Source organism: Nicotiana tabacum, chromosome 5 (assembly GCF_000715075.1).
Source record: "Nicotiana tabacum cultivar K326 chromosome 5, ASM71507v2, whole genome shotgun sequence".
NCBI classification, from domain to species: domain Eukaryota; kingdom Viridiplantae; phylum Streptophyta; class Magnoliopsida; order Solanales; family Solanaceae; genus Nicotiana; species Nicotiana tabacum.
Genome location: NC_134084.1, coordinates 35,094,758 through 35,112,344, shown reverse-complemented (window position 1 = coordinate 35,112,344; position 17,587 = coordinate 35,094,758). Strand labels below are relative to the sequence as shown.

Sequence of the window (17,587 nt, the reverse complement as noted above, 5' to 3'; positions counted from 1 at the left end):
GTGCCCATTGAGCTGGATGAGTCAACGAAACTGACTGAGGTGACCGTCCAGCCTGCCCAGGAAGAAAATAATATTCAGATTGAGACCGAAAAAGAAGCTGAAACAGCCTAGGAACTAGTAGTTGAGGTGGCAGCTGATAAAGATCAATCCCAAATGATTGGGAAGAAGAGACCTCCTGCACCCTTCCCTCAGAGGTTGGCTAAGTACCAAAAGGAGGAGCAATACAAGAAGTTCTTGGAGATGCTGAAACAAATCCAGGTAAATATTCCATTGATTGATGCTTTGAAAGAGATGCCTGGGTATGCAAAAATGATGAAGGACTTAATGTCCCGAAAATTTGATTTTCAAGACTTGGCCATAGTTACTCTTACTCAGACCTGTAGTGCAGTGGTGACTAGACCAATTGCGGAAAAGCTGTCTGACCCAGGGAGCTTTATAATTCCATGCACTATTGTAATTTTGCTTTCGCTAAGGCACTGTGTGATCTAGGGTCCAGCATTAATCTTATTCCCCTGGCGATTTATAAGAGGCTGGGCATTGGAAAAGCTAGACCTACCTCTATGTTGTTGCAGCTAGCTGACAGGATTGTAAAGCAACCCTCAGGTATCCTGGATGATGTGTTGATTCAGGTAGGGAAATTTATGTTCCCTGCAGATTTTGTGATCTTAGACTGCAAGGTAGATGAAGAGATTCCCATAATTTTGGGAAGGCCGTTCTTGGCCACTGGGAGAGCTCTCATTGATTGTGAGACTAGGGAGCTCAAGATGAGATTGAACGACGAAGAGATAACATTCAATGTGCAGAAATCTATGAGGCGACCAAGTGAATTCGTCAATTGCTCTCTTATTGATGTCGTGGATGTAATCGTAGAGACTGATGATGAGATGCTGACTATTGAGGACCCTCTTGCTGCATGTCTGATGAATTTAGATGAGGTAAATGGAGAAGAACTGGCAGAATGGGTGATGGCATTAGAGGGTAGAGGGTTCTGGGATAGAACTCTTGAATTTGAGCCCTTGCACTTGGAAAATAGAGAAACTCCTCCAGCCAAGCCATCCATCGAAGGACCACCAAAGCTGGAGTTGAAGCCACTGCCCGCCCATCTCAGGTACGAGTACCTTGGACCTGACTCCACATTACCTATTATTATCTCACCTAGTTTGTTAGATGTGCAGGCACAACAACTCTTGCAGGTACTCAAGGAGTGTAAGACTGCCATTAGGTGGACCATGGCAGACATAAAGGGGATCAACCCAGCCTACTGTATGCACAAAATTCTCCTAGAAGAGGGTCACAAACCTTCCAGGGAACATCAAAGAAGGTTAAACCCCAACATGAAGGAAGTAGTAAAGAAAGAAGTGATAAAATGGTTAGATACGGAAATCATTTTCCCAATATCTGACAGCAGTTGGGTTAGCCCGGTTCAATGTGTACCTAAAAAGGGTGGCATGGCGGTAGTTAAAAATAATAACAATGAACTGCTCTCTACGAGAACCGTCACGGGCTGGAGAATTTGCATGGATTACAGAAAGTTAAATCTTGCCACCCGGAAAGACCACTTCCCACTTCCCTTCATTGATCAGATGTTAGATAGATTGGCAGGGAGGTCGCATTTCTGTTTCCTGGATGGGTACTCAGGGTACAATCAAATCTCCATTGCACCAGAGGACAGGGAGAAGACTTCCTTCACGTGCCCGTATGGCATTTATGCCTTTAGGAGGATGCCCTTTGGGCTATGCAATGCACCTGCCACATTCAAAAGGTGCATGATGGTCATATTCACTGACATGGTAGAGGACATAATGGATGTGTTCATGGATGACTTCTTCGTGATGGGGAACTCATTTGATGAGTGCCTGATAAATCTTACTCGTGTGCTGAAAAAGTGTATTGAGACTAACCTGGTTCTTAATTGGGAGAAATGCCATTTCATGGTACAAGAGGTCATAGTCTTGGGGCACCGAGTGTCAAGCAAAGGAATTGAGGTGGATCGTGCTAAAGTGGATATGATAGCAAAGCTGCCCCCTCCAACTTCAGTCAAGTCAATTAGGAGCTTCCTCGGGCATGCTGGTTTCTACCGGAGATTCATAAGAGACTTCTCAAAAATTGTCAACCCTCTAGGTAAGTTGTTAGAAAAAGATCACCCTTTCTCGTTTTCTGATAATTGCAGGGTAGCATTTGAGGAGCTGAAAAAGAGGTTGGTCACAGCACCTATCATTGTTGCCCCCAACTGGGAGCAACCATTCGAACTCATGTGTGATACCAGCGACTACGCAGTGGGGGCAGTGCTGGGACAGCGGAAAGACAAGCTGATGCATCCAATCTACTATGGTAGTAGAACGCTGAGTGGAGCCCAGCTGAACTACACTGTGACTGAGAAGGAGATGTTGGCTGTGGTGTTTGCTTTCGACAAGTTCAGATCATACCTGATTGGTTCTAAGGTAATTGTATACACTGATCATGCAACTCTCAGGTACTTGATTGAGAAGAAGGAGTCTAAGCCACGCCTAATTTTTTGGGTGCTGCTATTGCAAGAATTCGACCTCGAAATTTGTGACTGTAAGGACACAAAAAATCAAGTCGCTGATCATCTATCGCAACTTGAAGGAGCTGAATACTCAGTCGAGGTTAAAGATATTCTGGAAACCTTTCCATACGAGTAGCTACTCACTACTAGTCTTGAGGAAGTTCCATGGTATGCAGATTATGCAAATTACCTAGCCAGCGGTATAGTTCCCTATGACCTTTCATCTGTACAAAAGAAAAAATTTTATCGTGACTGCCTCATGTATTATTGGGATGAGCCCTATCTGTTTAGAATATGTGTTGACAATATGATCCGGAGGTGTGTCCCCGAGATAGAACAATATTCTGTTTTGCAGGCTTGTCACGCATCGGCATATGGAGGACATTTTGGAGGGGTCAGGATAGCTGCAAAAGTGCTAGAGGCCGGATTCTTTTGGCCAACAGTGTTTAAAGATGCGCACCAATGGGTGAAGGGCTGCAATGAATGTCAACGGACTGGGAACATTTCCCATCGCCATGAGATGCCCATGAACCCGATTCAAGAGGTGGAAGTGTTTGATGTCTGGGGGATTGACTTCATGGGTCCTTTCGTCAGCTCCTTTGGCAATAAGTACATACTTGTTGTTGTGGATTACGTGTCCAAAATGGGTAGAAGCTGTAGCGTTGCCCACTAATGATGCAAGAGTGGTGGTGGGATTTTTGAAGAAGAACATATTCACCCTCTTTGGGACACCAAGAGTGATCATCAGTGACGGAGGCACACACTTCTGTAATAGAGCTTTCGAGAAGTTGCTCGCAAAGTATGATGTATGCCACAAGGTGGCTACCTCATATCATCCCCAGACTAGTAGGCAGGTTGAAGTGTCCAACAGAGAGATCAAGAGTGTGCTAACCAGGACTGTGAACGCCACAAGAACTGATTGGGCGAAAAGGCTAGATGATGCACTCTGGGCGTATAGAACCGCTTTTAAAACACCAATTAGTATGTCGCCATATAAGTTGGTGTTTGGGAAGGCCTACCACTTGCCAGTGGAACTTGAACATAAAGCTTGGTGGACACTGAAACAACTGAACCTTGACATTGAAGCTGCAGGCACAACGAGGATCACTGAATTGCATGAGCTCGACGAGTTTCGACATCTTGCTTTTGACAGCACAAGGTTGTACAAAGAAAGAATGAAGTGGTTGCACGACGAGAACATTGTTGAGTGATATTTCAAACCCGGGGACATGGTACTGCTCTATAATTAAGATTACGGCTATTCCCGGGTAAGCTTAAGTCACGATGGTCTAGGCCATTTCGGGTGGTTGAAGTATTCCCTTCAGGAGCTGTAGAAATCTCCTCAGAGAAAGACTCTCACACATTTAGAGTCAATGGGCAGAGATTGAAGTTATACATAGGCATGAAGGAACCAAAGGAAGTGTCAGAGGTCCACCTAACGGAACCTTAGAGGTCGAGCGAGCCTTAAATGCGTTTGTCTGCGTCGTGCTGCGACATTAACTAAGGCGCTGGTTGGGAGGCAACCCAACGATAGTAGTAGTTGTTAATTGTGAGTTTTAGGAAGTGCTAACCAATGTAGGTGACAATGGGCGGGTGATAAAGCCATCGGAAGTGGTAACAACAGGTGGAAAATGTAAAAAACTTTCCGCCCAAGAGCGCGCCCGCGCTACAGGCCGTGCTATTTGGGAAAACATTCTGCCTGGCTCACGCTCGTGAGCGCGCTACTGGCCGCGCTACTAGCGCGATTGCGCTAATGGGCAAAAATTCTGCCTGGCCCGCACTCGTGAACGCGCTCATGGCCGCGCTACTAGCGAGATCGCGCTCCTGGACGCGCTAGTTCCGACAATTTTTTTGTTAGTTGTAATAAACCTCCCCCCCTTTAATCCCCCAAACCCACGCCCCACTCGCAATCCCCACGCCCTAATTCCAAACACAAGAGAAAGAGAAACAAAACCCTCCCCAAATCCTCTTCTTCATCAAATCCCCTTCACCTTCAACTCCCCTCTTCCACAAATTTTCATTTTTTTCAATTGGCCCCAAGTCTCCAACCACATTCTCCTCCACCTTTCTTCTCAGTTCCCCACCTTCTATCACTACAGGTATGCATTTTCGGTACCGTTTTTTTTTCTTTTGTTCCTTTTATTTTTGATTTTTGTTTTTATTTTTATTATTGTTGCTCTTTCCTTTGTTTAGTCAACATTTGTAGTATTTGTTGTAGTAACTATGGAAGGAATAGTTGGTGGAGTTAGAGAATGATTTAGTTGTGCTTGTGGCTACATTGTGGTGGTTTTTGATGTTGCCAAATGCTTGAAAAGGGTTGTGAGTGCCTAATGCCCACAAGGTGTTTGTGGAAATGCCTCAATAAACATAACTATGTAGTTGTGACCACTTATGCGTGTGAAGTCTGAGTAACCGCAATGCGTCACAATTTTGTGTTGGGCTGTGCTAATGTGTTACCGTTTTTCAGGTACTATGACTCCATCTAGGAAACGCCGCGCCATAAGTGAATCTTTTAGAAGCCAAGCCGGCTCGTCCAGGACATGAGGAGCAGCCCTTGCACGCCCCTTTGATAGCACCAGATTTGTCTCGGCCAAGGCTCAGGACCGCTTTGCGGTGAAGGCCTCTAAAAAATCGATTTCGGAGAGGGGTATTAGCATCAGATCGGTCCAGTGGCACTGCCCTTACATGTACACTGAGCTGCTGAGGCGGGGGTTGCAAACCTTCATTAATGAGCCAGGTGAGGGCAATGTCATGGTTGTTAGAGAATTTTACGCCAATGTGTCGGAGCATGACAAAAGGCGGTGAATGCTTCTATTGAGGCGATACAGACGACATACCAGTTGCCCCCTCTTGTGGTTGAATATGATGACTTTTATGAGTATGACCGTAACCCGACACACGAAAAGTGGGAGCGATTCTTTGAAACAATCTGTGTACCAGGGAAGGAGGTGGTTTGGATGAAATATGGTGAGAAGTTTCACTCATCGGCACTAGCCTTTGAAAGAAAGTGCTGGTTGTATCTTATCAACAACCGTCTGCTTCCGTCGTCCAACACTACGGAGGTAAATGGGCCCCGAGCAGCTTTGATTTGGTGCTTCGTCAATGGTCACAACTTCGACGTGGCCAAAGTGATACATGAAGATATGTTCATCCGCTGCCCAATGAAAAGGTATAGGTTCTTTTTCCCTTCTTTAGTTACTCAGCTTTGCAGGGAAGCTCGGGTGCCCGAAAATCTAGCTGTGGATGGGCTAGTACCAAGAGATCGCAAGTTCCGGGCTGACAAAGTAACAACAGGTAAGGAGCCGGCGGCAGCTGATGGGGAGGATAGTAGTGGCTCTGATGACTCGGACGAAGAGGAGGACGAACAGGAGGATGTGGAGGCCGAATCATAAGCCCATGAGTACAGTGCAACAGCTGCAGCACCACCTAGGACTTCAACATCCTCCCAGCCACGTCGTAGTACTCGCATTACTGCTTTGGAGTAGGATATGACTGGGTTGCGTACCTCCGTCATTGATTTAGGTGCCCGCATTGACGCGGTGGCTGAGCGGCAGATGAAGTCGAAAAAGAAATTCTTAGGCTGGCTGAGAGCTCTGGGTCGCACATGCAATGTGAACCCATACACCATCTTCGATCAGGAGTGATCCTTCAGGGAAGTTCCTTTACCTCACTACTCTTTAAATTTTGGTGCCATGAGGACATGTCTACATTTTAAGTGTGGGGTAGGGGATACTTCAATATGTATATGTAATTGTACAATTTGACTGTTTGATGTCTCTTTGTTTTGCGTTGATTGTTTTCGATGTTTGGGTAATAGTTTCATTAGGTTAGTTTAAAGTAGGTAAGTGGCTTGTTCCGACGACAGATCTCTTTCGGCGGGATTCTTGAGGGACTAAGTCGATTGAAAAAAAGGAAATATGGAGACTCTTCCTGATGACGGAGCCTTTAGACAATTTTCTTGAGGGAAGTAAGTCTAGAGAAAAGACAAAAAAGATTTTTTTTAGGTAGTGTATTAACCCTCCCCCCCCCCTTGGTTTTTCTTTGGGCCACAGTTCTTTTCCAAGGGTTTAGCTTGAACTGGGTATAGGTAGTTTTTGTTGATTTTGTTTTCTTTTTAGTAGATTAGGATTAATAGGATACGAGATAAAATCGAAAGTTAAGCCTCTAGTGTTGATACACCTGAACACAATAGACACTAGAGTGTAACGCTTAGTCTCAATAGTTGATTCTTGCTAAAGTGCCTTAAAAATTGTATGTTTGTTACTGACTTGAATACTCAGAAGAGAGTGTCTTGATAAGCCAATCTGGAATGAGTCATGTGCCATGTGTATGAGAGCTTTACTGTATTCCATGATTCACATTTGATGCCTAGAACTTGCCCTGTGTGTTTGCAAAGCGAAATAGTAGTTTCATTCAGTCCTAGAAGTGATATAGACATTTCTTTGTTGAGCCAGACATATAAAGTAAACCCACCTAACTCTATTACATCTTAGTTAACCCCGTTGAGCCTATAAGCCTGTTTCTTTGGCAACCACATTGCAAACCTTACCCAATTGTTTGAATAGCCTGCTGTTTGAACCCTTTTACCTCCCATAAGCACTTGAATGGTATGGAAATTATGCAAAGGCAAAAGTGTGGGGTGATGGTTTGGTTTTTGAGTGGAACCGTTGAAATAGAGAAAAGGTACAGTGTTTGGAAAAGTAAAAGAATACGCACCACTGAAACAAAATGAATAAATGTAGTAATCGATAAGTGGTGGTTTGTTATAATTGCATCCAATGGATGGGGTTGTTGTAAATAAAAGAAAAAAAAAGTGGTGGGATGTTTGGTTGACATAAGTATGGCTTTGAATGTTAATGTAATTGTATTAAAAAGTGCTTAGGGAAGTTAGTCACTATATCCAAATATATCCTACCAGTCCCTTAGCCTACATTACAACCAAGTGAAGACCTATTGATCTTAGACTGAGTGGGCTCGATTAGTAGAGTAGTACACTACGGGCAAGCCTATGGTGCATCTTTGTGGCATGTGAATGTTCTTTTTGAGAGTGAGCTAGTTTTGTCTATCTAAGTTCCTAATTGTTCTAAACATCATTATATGTGGAACTACTCTCTTGTATGGATGTGAGGGCATGTGATTCATGAAGGAAGGGGTAGTCTTGACTTCTGTGTAGAGTAGTTTGAGAAAGTATGAATATTGCACGGCATGTGAGAGTCGACTTTTGAGGCTAATATTGTTTACTACTAGGCGTAACTCATGTGATTTGTTCTTGGTGTGATGCGTTAAGGAAGAATGCTTAGTGAAGGAACCTCTATAGAGTGTGGTGGATTGCTCGAGGACTAGCAATAATTTAAGTGTGGAGTGTTGATAATAAGCTAGATTTATGTAATTTGGCGATTGTTTATGCCCCAGCTTAATTATGTTTCAATGTTATAATATAGTTAAATGATGAAAAATGGGCTCTAATTGTGAATGTCACACGTTGCAGGAGTGAGGAGCTTGTATGAGGCCTTAAAGTTGTGATTGGAGCTACATTGAATCAAAAAAAAAAACCTAGGAGCTGAGTACGCAAGAAGACGAGAAAAAAGAATAGTTAAAATGAAGGCCTGGACTAGCGCAGCCACTAGCGCGACCGCGCTAGACCAGATGGTCGAGGCATAATGATAGGGCATTAGCGCGGTCATTAGCGCAGCCGCGCTAACCCAGTTCCGGAATATTAATTTTCAGGGGTAAACTTGGAAGTCTGGGGGAAAAATTCACTTAACCTATAGAAGGTCAAGCTCGCCCAAGGAGGGGCTATTCAGCTTTTCATAGCTTAGTGCAAGAAAAGGAGAGGCAAGAGGTAAGGAGGAGAATTCAACATCAAGTTCTTCCTTTCTTTCTTTTGTTTTATGATTTGTGATGAATTTGATTATTGTTGTGATGAACACTAGTATGAATAGCTAAATATTTAGTCTAAGGTTTGATGGAACCTATTGAAGGATGAACTTCTTGATTATGTTAATATAGTTTGCCATTTTAATCTCTATTTATTCAACTACGTGCTTGTTGTAGTTAATTGACAGGATCCTCAATTAGTTGTGCCTATTTAATTTGCATAACTCGGGAGAGAGTGCATATTTAGGTTATTATTGAACAACATCACTCCCAAAATATATGAGGGATCAATAATTGTGGGTTTAAAGGCGGGATTAGGGATAACGAAGCCTTGAGTGTAATCTAAAGTGAGCTGTAATAAATAAAACAACTAGCGTAACTCGGGAGAGTGCGTCTAGTAGATTATCGTGATTACTCGGGAGAGATTTACGGTAGTAAGAATTGATAGAAATGATTTGGTGAATCTATGTGAAGCATAATCGGAAGGGAGTCCATCAATAGGGGAAATCATAGCCTTAGAACCTTCTCTTAATAGTTTACAACTCAATTATAGTTATTTTTCAGTTGCTTATTTACATTCATTCGTAGTTAGTAGAAATACCCTCAATTGTATTTACAACGTTTGAGAAGTTGATTCCGTGGAATTTAGTAAGTCTAACGAGAAGTAATTGATAGGTTAATTCCTTGTGGGTTCGACTCTGGGCTAAATACTCAGATTATATTTGCAACGTCTGCGTGTCCTTTATATAATGCATAGTTGGGTGTGAACACAAAGCATTAAGGTGACTTTTGCTTGACATATTTCGGAATGATGTAATTATCATGCTATAAATAGATTTTCAATGGAAACCGATGTTCAAGTCCAAGCCATATCCTTAACTTGTAGAAGTACAGTATCAAGTGTTACTAAATTCTCTGCAAACGTTTTACTTTCTATTTGAGCATCAAAGAGTATGAGAAACATTTAATAGAGGCTTAATTCTTATCACCTTTGGCTGCTGGTGGTTGCAAGAAAGAATGGCCTCATATGTTATCAAGGAATAAAAGAGTTACTGATTCCAGAGAATGTTGTAAAAGGCCATTTTCTGGCAACATACTGTTAGGAATAGGGAAAATGTACCGTTTGAAAAGATGAAGAATATGAAATTTGCATAAAAATCAGTGTAGAAATCAAGTCACAAAATGAACATAAAAGATGGCGGCATCATCTCCATCTTTCTTACAGCTAGGTGTATTTAACCAAAGATGCTCTAAGCACCATCTTTTTCTTGGATAACACTAGTGTCTGGCCCAGTTGTGCACCTCGACTATTCTACCAGGTTCCAGCTACCTCGCGCCAACATAAGTAAAAAGTAACTCTGCCCCCTAACGCTTAGAAAAATGAAAAGAAATTACCTTGCCATATGTTTTCCGCCACAGTACTAAAATCTACACTTAGTAGATTGACCTTATTTGATATCCCATCTAGATGAATTACATTGCAGGACAAAATGTATAGTTCTTCAACTAACTAGAGCAAGATATATGTGGAAATACAAGGATGCATTGCACCTCATTTGCAAAATAAATACATCTATAAATCATGTTGTAGTCGATGAGACATCTACTCTATTAAATGAATATGGCATGAATTGGAACATTTCTGCATCGCATTAATTTCCATATATGTGTATATTCCCTCCTAATCAACAGAGAAAATATTCAATAGCAAAGAATCTATGAACAGAGTGTTGTTGTTATTCATTAGTCCAAGTAAAAGAGAGTGACAATCTTCCTAAGATTCTTGGCTTCTTGACATGTTTCCATAAGCAATCTGCTATCATGAAAGGCAAAGCAAATAACTTGTTGCACTTGGGAAATGATGTCCATGTTACACAACCTACATCAGGAGAACCAATTCAGATTTAACCAATCCATAGTGGTATGTAAAGTACCTTAAACCAATTCAAAAAGCCACATATACAACTTGTAACAATTTCTACAAGACTATAAGGGGAGCCTTGGCGGAACTGGTAAAATTGTTGTCATGTGACCAGGAGGTCACGGGTTCGAGCCGTGGAAACAACCTCTTACAGAAATGCAGGATAAGGCTGCGTACAATAGACCCATGTGGTCCGGCTCTTCCCCGGACCCTGCGCATAGCGGGAGCTTAGTGCATTAGGCTGCCCTTTTTTTTAAAATAAAAATAAAGGAAAGTATGCAATTGATGGTATGGTGATAAAAAGCTCCTTGCAAAACTAGTTGCCACTTAGGGAAATATGAGGGAGAAAAGGTATAATATAACTATGTTATAACGTACGAGGATTATAATGTTTAGCACGTCACTTTTATACAGTACTGCACAAAGTCATAGAAAGCAGTTTCTGCCAAGAAAAGAATATAAGTTCACTATAACATGGAAGAAAGACTCTACAACAGATAAATGTAGAGGAAATCAGATGCTCATGTCCCTACTAAATCTTATAAGCGAACTAGTTCAACTTGAAAATGAAGATTATTTACCCAAATCAGTCCAAATAAAAGGATGTTCTTTTGCATACCTGCTAGCTTCTAGCAGTGAGAGATGGTCATTGTGAGGTTTCTCTATCACATGTTTCACCTGCAAATCCAAGCAAGTCAACATTATGATCTTGTTGGAAGCACGGGCTAACTGCCCTACTCTGTTCCATCAATCTGAAGATTGAACTCTTCTGTGTTATAAATGACTGATGGAAACAATTCAGCCGTGCATTCAATCAGAGGTCACTATAGAGTAATTCTCAAATGTTTAAAGCAGAAGAAGCTCGCTTCCTTACTCTCTTGAAACTTGGACTCGCCAACAGTTATATTAACAAACCATCTTAAGCATACATGTTTCCTCTATACTCAAAACATAAAATTTAGAAAAGACTAATAATTTCTGAATTCCATCATTCAGATTGTTGAAATGACGATTTACCCCCTTCTTTTGTCAAAAACTTCTGGGTTGCCAATACTTACGTCCACTAAAGGAGCAACGGAAGAAGCAAATTTTAATTTTCAGCATTCAACCATTATGAAGCTATTTGATGACAAATCTTAACTTAGGGTTATAAAGATACTAAAGTTGGTTGGTTTGAACGAGAAATTAGTTCAACTGGATTTTGAGCTTAAATCAGGATGTGATATACTTATATGACGTGTTGCTCTATATTGGAAAAGGTGCAACTAAATAATGAAAATCATGCATTCAACTTATAATGACAAGAGATAGATCAATTACTCAACATAAATGACGAGGATAGCATATACATCCACGACAGATAGAAATCTTAGCTACAATCATAGAAATTAGTTCTACTGTAAAGGATGCCATTAAAAATTTGGAGTAGAAAAGCATGTAGGATGGTACCCCTGTAGAGGCTTGGAAGCTCTTGAAGTAGCTGGAGTAGTATGGCAATCAAACATTTCGATGTATATTAGGTTTTTGGACAATATTTGATTGAAGTTGAAAATAAAGAGTATTTGAAGTTGAAGTTGTGTTTGGACAAGATTATCTTTTTCAAGTTGAAGTTTTGTGAGTGAAACCATTATTACACTTGAAATACTCCTTAGTCCTTAAATCAACTTTTCAAACGCTAAATTCTCAATTTCAAGCAGAAGTTGAGATAACGGACCAAATTGTAAAACAAACCTTGATTTGCAAATAATATTTCAAGTTGAAGTTGTAAATAAAATGAAGTTGCCAAATAATTGGAGAGAAGAGTACCTTGGTACTAATATATACTCCCTCCGTTACATTTTATGTGAACTTATTTGACGGGGTACGAAGTATAAAAAGGTAAGAAAGTCTCTTGAAACTTGTTTTTATAAACATGCCATGTCATTTTTGTGGCTAAAAAAGCATGTCATTGAGGATAAAATTGGAAGTATAAGTTAAATTGATTATGGATATAAAAATGTATCCTTCTTTTGGAACAGCCTAAAAAGGAAAGAGTGCCACATGAAACATAATAGAGGGAGTGAAAAATGTTCAAAGGTTTGCAAACTATCATAGTATAAACTATGAGTCCTACGAAATAAAGTATGGAGTAGAACATAGATATAGAGGCAATTACAAGGGTGATAGATAAATAGTTTGATATTGCCTGGTTCATAGCATACTAGATTTTGCTACAAAGATAGATGAAAACTTGTAGAAAAAAAAAGTATCTTCACCTGATATTCATTTACTCAAAGAAGTTATATAATAAAGCATCAAGAAATAGTTTGTTAGTGGTATGCTTAAGAAGAAACGAGTTGATATCAAATAGAAAATTTCATAAAACATATTTACAAAAGAATAGTCAGAAGTGTGAGAACAATATAAGAAGATACTTATTAGGAGCTTCCCAGGTGTATACTAAGGATTTGCCTCAAATCTATACTTGTTTATGCAGTTATGGTGAGGTAAGAGCACAACACATGATATGTGGGTTAGGCGCATGTCACGAGTTCAAATCCAGCTACAAACAAAAGCTTCAAATTTAAGTGAAGGGTAGAGAAAAGACTCATTATCTATCGAGTTTCAAATCGTGTGCCACTGGCCCTCAGGGATTTCTCGGCTATCATAAAAGATTCCATGGTGAAATGCGATTTTTAGATGATATTGAGTTTATAGAAGAAACTAGAGAGGAACTCAACCAAAAGTTGGAACGATGGAGAAGAACTCTAAATAGAAAGGTTCTTAGGACAAGTAGAAGTAAGACAATACAGACGCCAAAAGTTCAGTTTCCCGTAAGAATAATGAAGGTGAAGTGAAATTAAATAGGATTATGATGCAAACTGTAGACGATTCAGATATCTAAGCTCGGACTTCCAAGAAAATAGCATGATAGATGAAGATGTACAATATAGAATTAGAAGATGATGGCAAAAAATAGACGAGATCTCCGTAAGTACTATAGGAAGGGAAACCCCTCAACATAATAAAAAGTAAACTCTATAAAATGGTTGCAAGACTAGCAATGAAAATGTGACTGAATGTTGGGCCTTTAACGCCCATCATATCAGTGAGATGAATATTGTACAATGCCTATGGTAAAATGGAAGTGGTCATAAAAGATCAGACAAAATCAGAAATGATTACAACAAATAGAGGGTGGTAGAACACATATAAGATAAAATGCAAGAATGACGCATGAGGCGATTTGGCCTTGTCTTACATAAAACTCCAAATGCACGGCTCATAGGTGTGACACTATGGTGATTGAAGGTGATAAAAGATGATGAGACGATGAGTTAACCTATAATCACATTGAGCAGTTGTCTCATAGACCATTTTTTTAAAAAAATAAGGTTGAGAGTAGTTGTCTCATAGACCTTTACAACAACAACAACAACAACCCAGTATAATCCCACTAGTGGGGTCTGGGGAGGGTAGTGTGTACGCAGACCTTACCCCTACCCTGGGGTAGAGAGGCTGTTTCCAAATAGACCCTCGGCATCCTTCCCTCCAAGAACTCCCCACCTTGCTCTTGGGGTGACTCGAACTCACAACCTCTTGGTTGGAAGTGGAGAACGCTAAATCAAATGCAAATTATTACCAGAGCAAAACCATTTTTGACACGCCCAGAGTAAATTGCTGAAGCAAGGTCAGCACATGAATCATATATACAATACCAACTAGTCGGGACAAGGCTTAATTGTTGTTGTTACACTTGCACTACTTCTGGCGTTTGCCAAAGAAACTTGATTACTTGTGTAGGAATAAGGGTGTGAGTTAAAGAAACAGTTTTAGGCTTTAGAGAACCCCTAATTTTTCTTTAAAGTCAAATCATTTAAATTGGAATGAAATGGGCCGAAAGGGAGTCGAATCGTAACTAATGATGCATACAACTGACCCAACTAGTTTGAGATTGAAGTATAGTGATTGTATGGTGAATTTATGAAATTAGCTCCACTAACCAAATACATCAGAAATTAGCTCTTGCAACTCCTCGTTTGTTTTTCTCAGCAACGAAGGCATACACGTACATTTCAAAAATTAGAAGACCTAATGGTGTGTGGTCCCAGATCCGTTCCAACTAACTTTTACAGCTCCTGCTTGCACCTAAATAATACATATATACACACACACACGCGCGCCGTTTGTGTATATAAGCTTGATAAGATGCACAGTAGTATGCTCATCGGCTTTCAGGTCAACAGTTTCAGTAATTTAGCCTCTGATACAAAATATTCCAGGAGATATTGACTCTAAATGTTTCAGTACATAAAAGTTTGACTATTAAAAAGCACATACAGTCATAGATAAGACCAGAGGTAGCAGCTCTTAGTAATGATTCCTTCTATTTAAGAAAGGATTAAACAAAAGGAGAAAGACTTATTTTTTGGGATAAGTGAGAAGTTAATATTCTTGATAAGAGATTTTCCATCTCCCCTACATCTAACAATTTAACCAAAAAACCATCAAAAAAGAGGAAGACTTTTTTTAAAGATAACTATATCCACGAGAAGCAGTGCAACGACTGTGGTTATTAAAAAGGGAGGAGAAAGTCATTCCAATGACAGGATCAAGATAGACAATATATCGTTTTCGCAAATTGCTTTGTGTGATACCATCAGTGACATCATAATGAAGCGCGATTTGTATGAAAAAATGCAACCAAAAAGAAAGTAAATGCATTTACTTTAGACAATAGCTCCTGACTTTCCGGAGGTTGTTTTTTCAAGCTTTGCGGCAATATCACAGTTAGCAGCTCTGGTTTCTCAGCACGAAGAGCACCTCTAATGACAGCAGCGTTGGTGCCTGCTGCTCCAGAAGTAAAGATGTGATTTTTCTGAGAAAAAGAAGAAAAAACATTGAAAATCTTGAAGTCGTTAATCACCATCTCCTTCAACTAAAACAAGAGAACCATACCGTAATGACCAAGGCATAGCTTAAAATCTCAATAAGTTCTTGATGCATAAATCCCATATTTCGTGTCCCAAAAAAGCCAATATTTCTTGGACCTTGTTGTTGAATTGCTAACAACTCCTGAAAACATGAAAGGAGCCATATATCTCTTATTTACATTCATACACCATTTTTGATAAGTACATTCACAGACACAACAAGAAACATCAAACTAGTAGATTTTGTTGGCTAAAAATAACACTTGAATTGGCAAAACGCCTCAAATTGAAAAGAACGCACTTTTTCGGAAAAAAGCATTTTTGAAACTTATGTCTTAAACATGTCAAGTTAAATTATTTTAAGATTTATTATAAGAAAATAAAACGAAATTGAAATAGTAATAAATGTTCGTCTTAAGTTCAATCTAAAATATTGGTCCATCACATCAAAGAGATAATAACCCGACTGCTATTACAAGTAACTTGTGACTTAGTCGAAAATATTTGCACTCTGATCTGATCTGTCATATTCATTTACTTAACTAGAAATGTTAAATGCCAAAGGGAAGATGGCTTTTTTCAGGTAAGAAATATCCAAAGGATCATTACTATTCAAACAGTAGACTCTTAAATCTCCTCACATTTCCAATTCGATACAGGTACGTTTAACACAACGTCCAAGTAAAAGACCACACCGAACCTGCAGATAGTCCACATCTGGAACTGGCTTATACTCTGTTACCAAAACTGATCCTGATCCTTCAACAACAGACTGAGCTTGAGTTGGAATCTGAGAGCTGAGTTCGTCATCAGAACCAAACATCTGAATTGCATATTCATCTTCATTCCTCAAATTATCGTTGCTTTCAGCATCTCCATCTGGCCACTATACCAGCACATAGAAAACAGAGGCCCCTGGCAGTAAATCATAAGTGAAAACCAACTGATGCAGGAAAATGCATAAACATGAGATCCTTCTAGCTTGTGTGATTGGCGGTGCTACTGAATATTATGCAGCCTAAAACAGCAACACAATTGAGACTAAAGCTTATCCCTTCGTTCTAATCATCAAGATGCTTTTCTCTAACAACCTAAGTTTTCCGCTTTAACAATGGAAAGGCCAATACAACAGGAATGACTAAAATCCAGATTTGATGTAGAAACGAAGAAGAAGACAACAAATAAAATGAAATGGGAATCTTATTTCTTCGCTAACAAAAGCCACAAACCTAAGCAAATGACAATAACCCAACCATGATAAACACATATAATTGCTTGTTCCACAAACGTTTGACTTTCTAATACAAGGAAGTTTTAATTTCTACAATAAATAGTAAGCATTGCCACAGTTAGCTAACAGTACATCCACAAACTTCAAGTAAAGGGAGAACAACATATGACTACAACAACAACTACACCTCAGTTCCAAGCAAGTTGGGGTCGGCTATATGAGTCATCATTGACCATGTTACTCTATAATATATAAACTCATCTCAAGCCAATATTATCCAAAATAAAATAAAAAGTACTAGGGAACAACATATGACTTTCTTTTGACAAGTCAGAACAACATAATACATATGACCAATAATAAAGCTTCGAGTTCTTCTCCCATCAAACACCAAATTATCAAGAACCCAATTTTCCAATTATCACAAAAGCCAATCTTAGATTGATTACAACAAGAAAAACCCAATATATACATTTAACTATAAACACTGAGAGAAAAGTAGTAGTAATACCGTCTGCTGTCCATGAGAAGATGCGTTTGTTGAAGCAAATCTTTTGGAAGAGGAAATAGAAGAACTAAAGGGATAATTGGGGTTGTTAAAGTGAACAACTTTATTGAAATTCAAAGGGGAAAATGCAAGATGGGAGTGAGGAAGAGGCAAAAAAGGGGGCCTCAATGAAGAAGTTAGCATTCTTTCTCAGGCTTTCTTGATTTGCCCACAACTAATACTTTAACTATTTGATTGGCTTTTGCTAGCAGAACTTTTTGCTAACCCCTTTTCTAGAAATCTAAAGCCCTTTTTGAGTTTTTCCCCTTTCTTTCTGGCTTACACACGGACATGTGAGGTGAGAGATGATAGGTTTACAACTTTGGACAAAAGGACATCCTTTTTATTATTCCCTTTTGTGTTTGTGGTTTACTATTATTTTTCTCTGGTACCTTCAACACAAAAAATCTTCAACTCCCTTTGGGGTTTCTTTTTTTGCTCTAAAACTTTTTACATCAACATTAGTGTAGTCAACGAAGGTGAGTGACATCCGTTGGACGAGTCTCTTGCAAACCTAAATTAAAAAAAATGAAAAAATATTCGAGAGCTATATAGTAATATTCCTTTATTT

At 39.6% G+C, this 17,587-nt stretch overlaps 1 protein-coding gene across 1 annotated transcript; it reads right to left on the bottom strand.

Annotated features, from left to right (window-relative positions):
• Positions 1–9,992: 9,992 nt before the first annotated feature.
• LOC107820649 (uncharacterized) lies at positions 9,993–17,326 on the bottom strand. The gene is made up of 6 exons (XM_016646965.2): positions 16,981–17,326; positions 15,939–16,124; positions 15,264–15,380; positions 15,034–15,183; positions 10,945–11,003; positions 9,993–10,283 (listed from the first exon to the last, which is right to left on the bottom strand). The coding sequence occupies exons 1-6, from the start codon at positions 17,158–17,160 to the stop codon at positions 10,148–10,150; spliced, it is 828 nt and encodes a 275-aa protein (XP_016502451.1). The 5' UTR covers positions 17,161–17,326; the 3' UTR covers positions 9,993–10,147.
• Between the last annotated feature and the right edge of the window lie 261 nt (positions 17,327–17,587).

Bases quoted from the DNA above. Each gene is read 5' to 3' on its own strand.
- LOC107820649 (XM_016646965.2), bottom strand. From the start codon at position 17,160: ATGCTAACTTCTTCATTGAGGCCCCCTTTTTTGCCTCTTCCTCACTCC. The intron at 16,125-16,980 runs GTATTACTACTA...GTGCTGGTATAG, and splicing joins CTTCTCATGGACAGCAGACG to TGGCCAGATGGAGATGCTGA. The intron at 11,004-15,033 runs GTAAATGCATTT...TTGGATTTGCAG, and splicing joins GTCAGGAGCTATTGTCTAAA to GTGAAACATGTGATAGAGAA.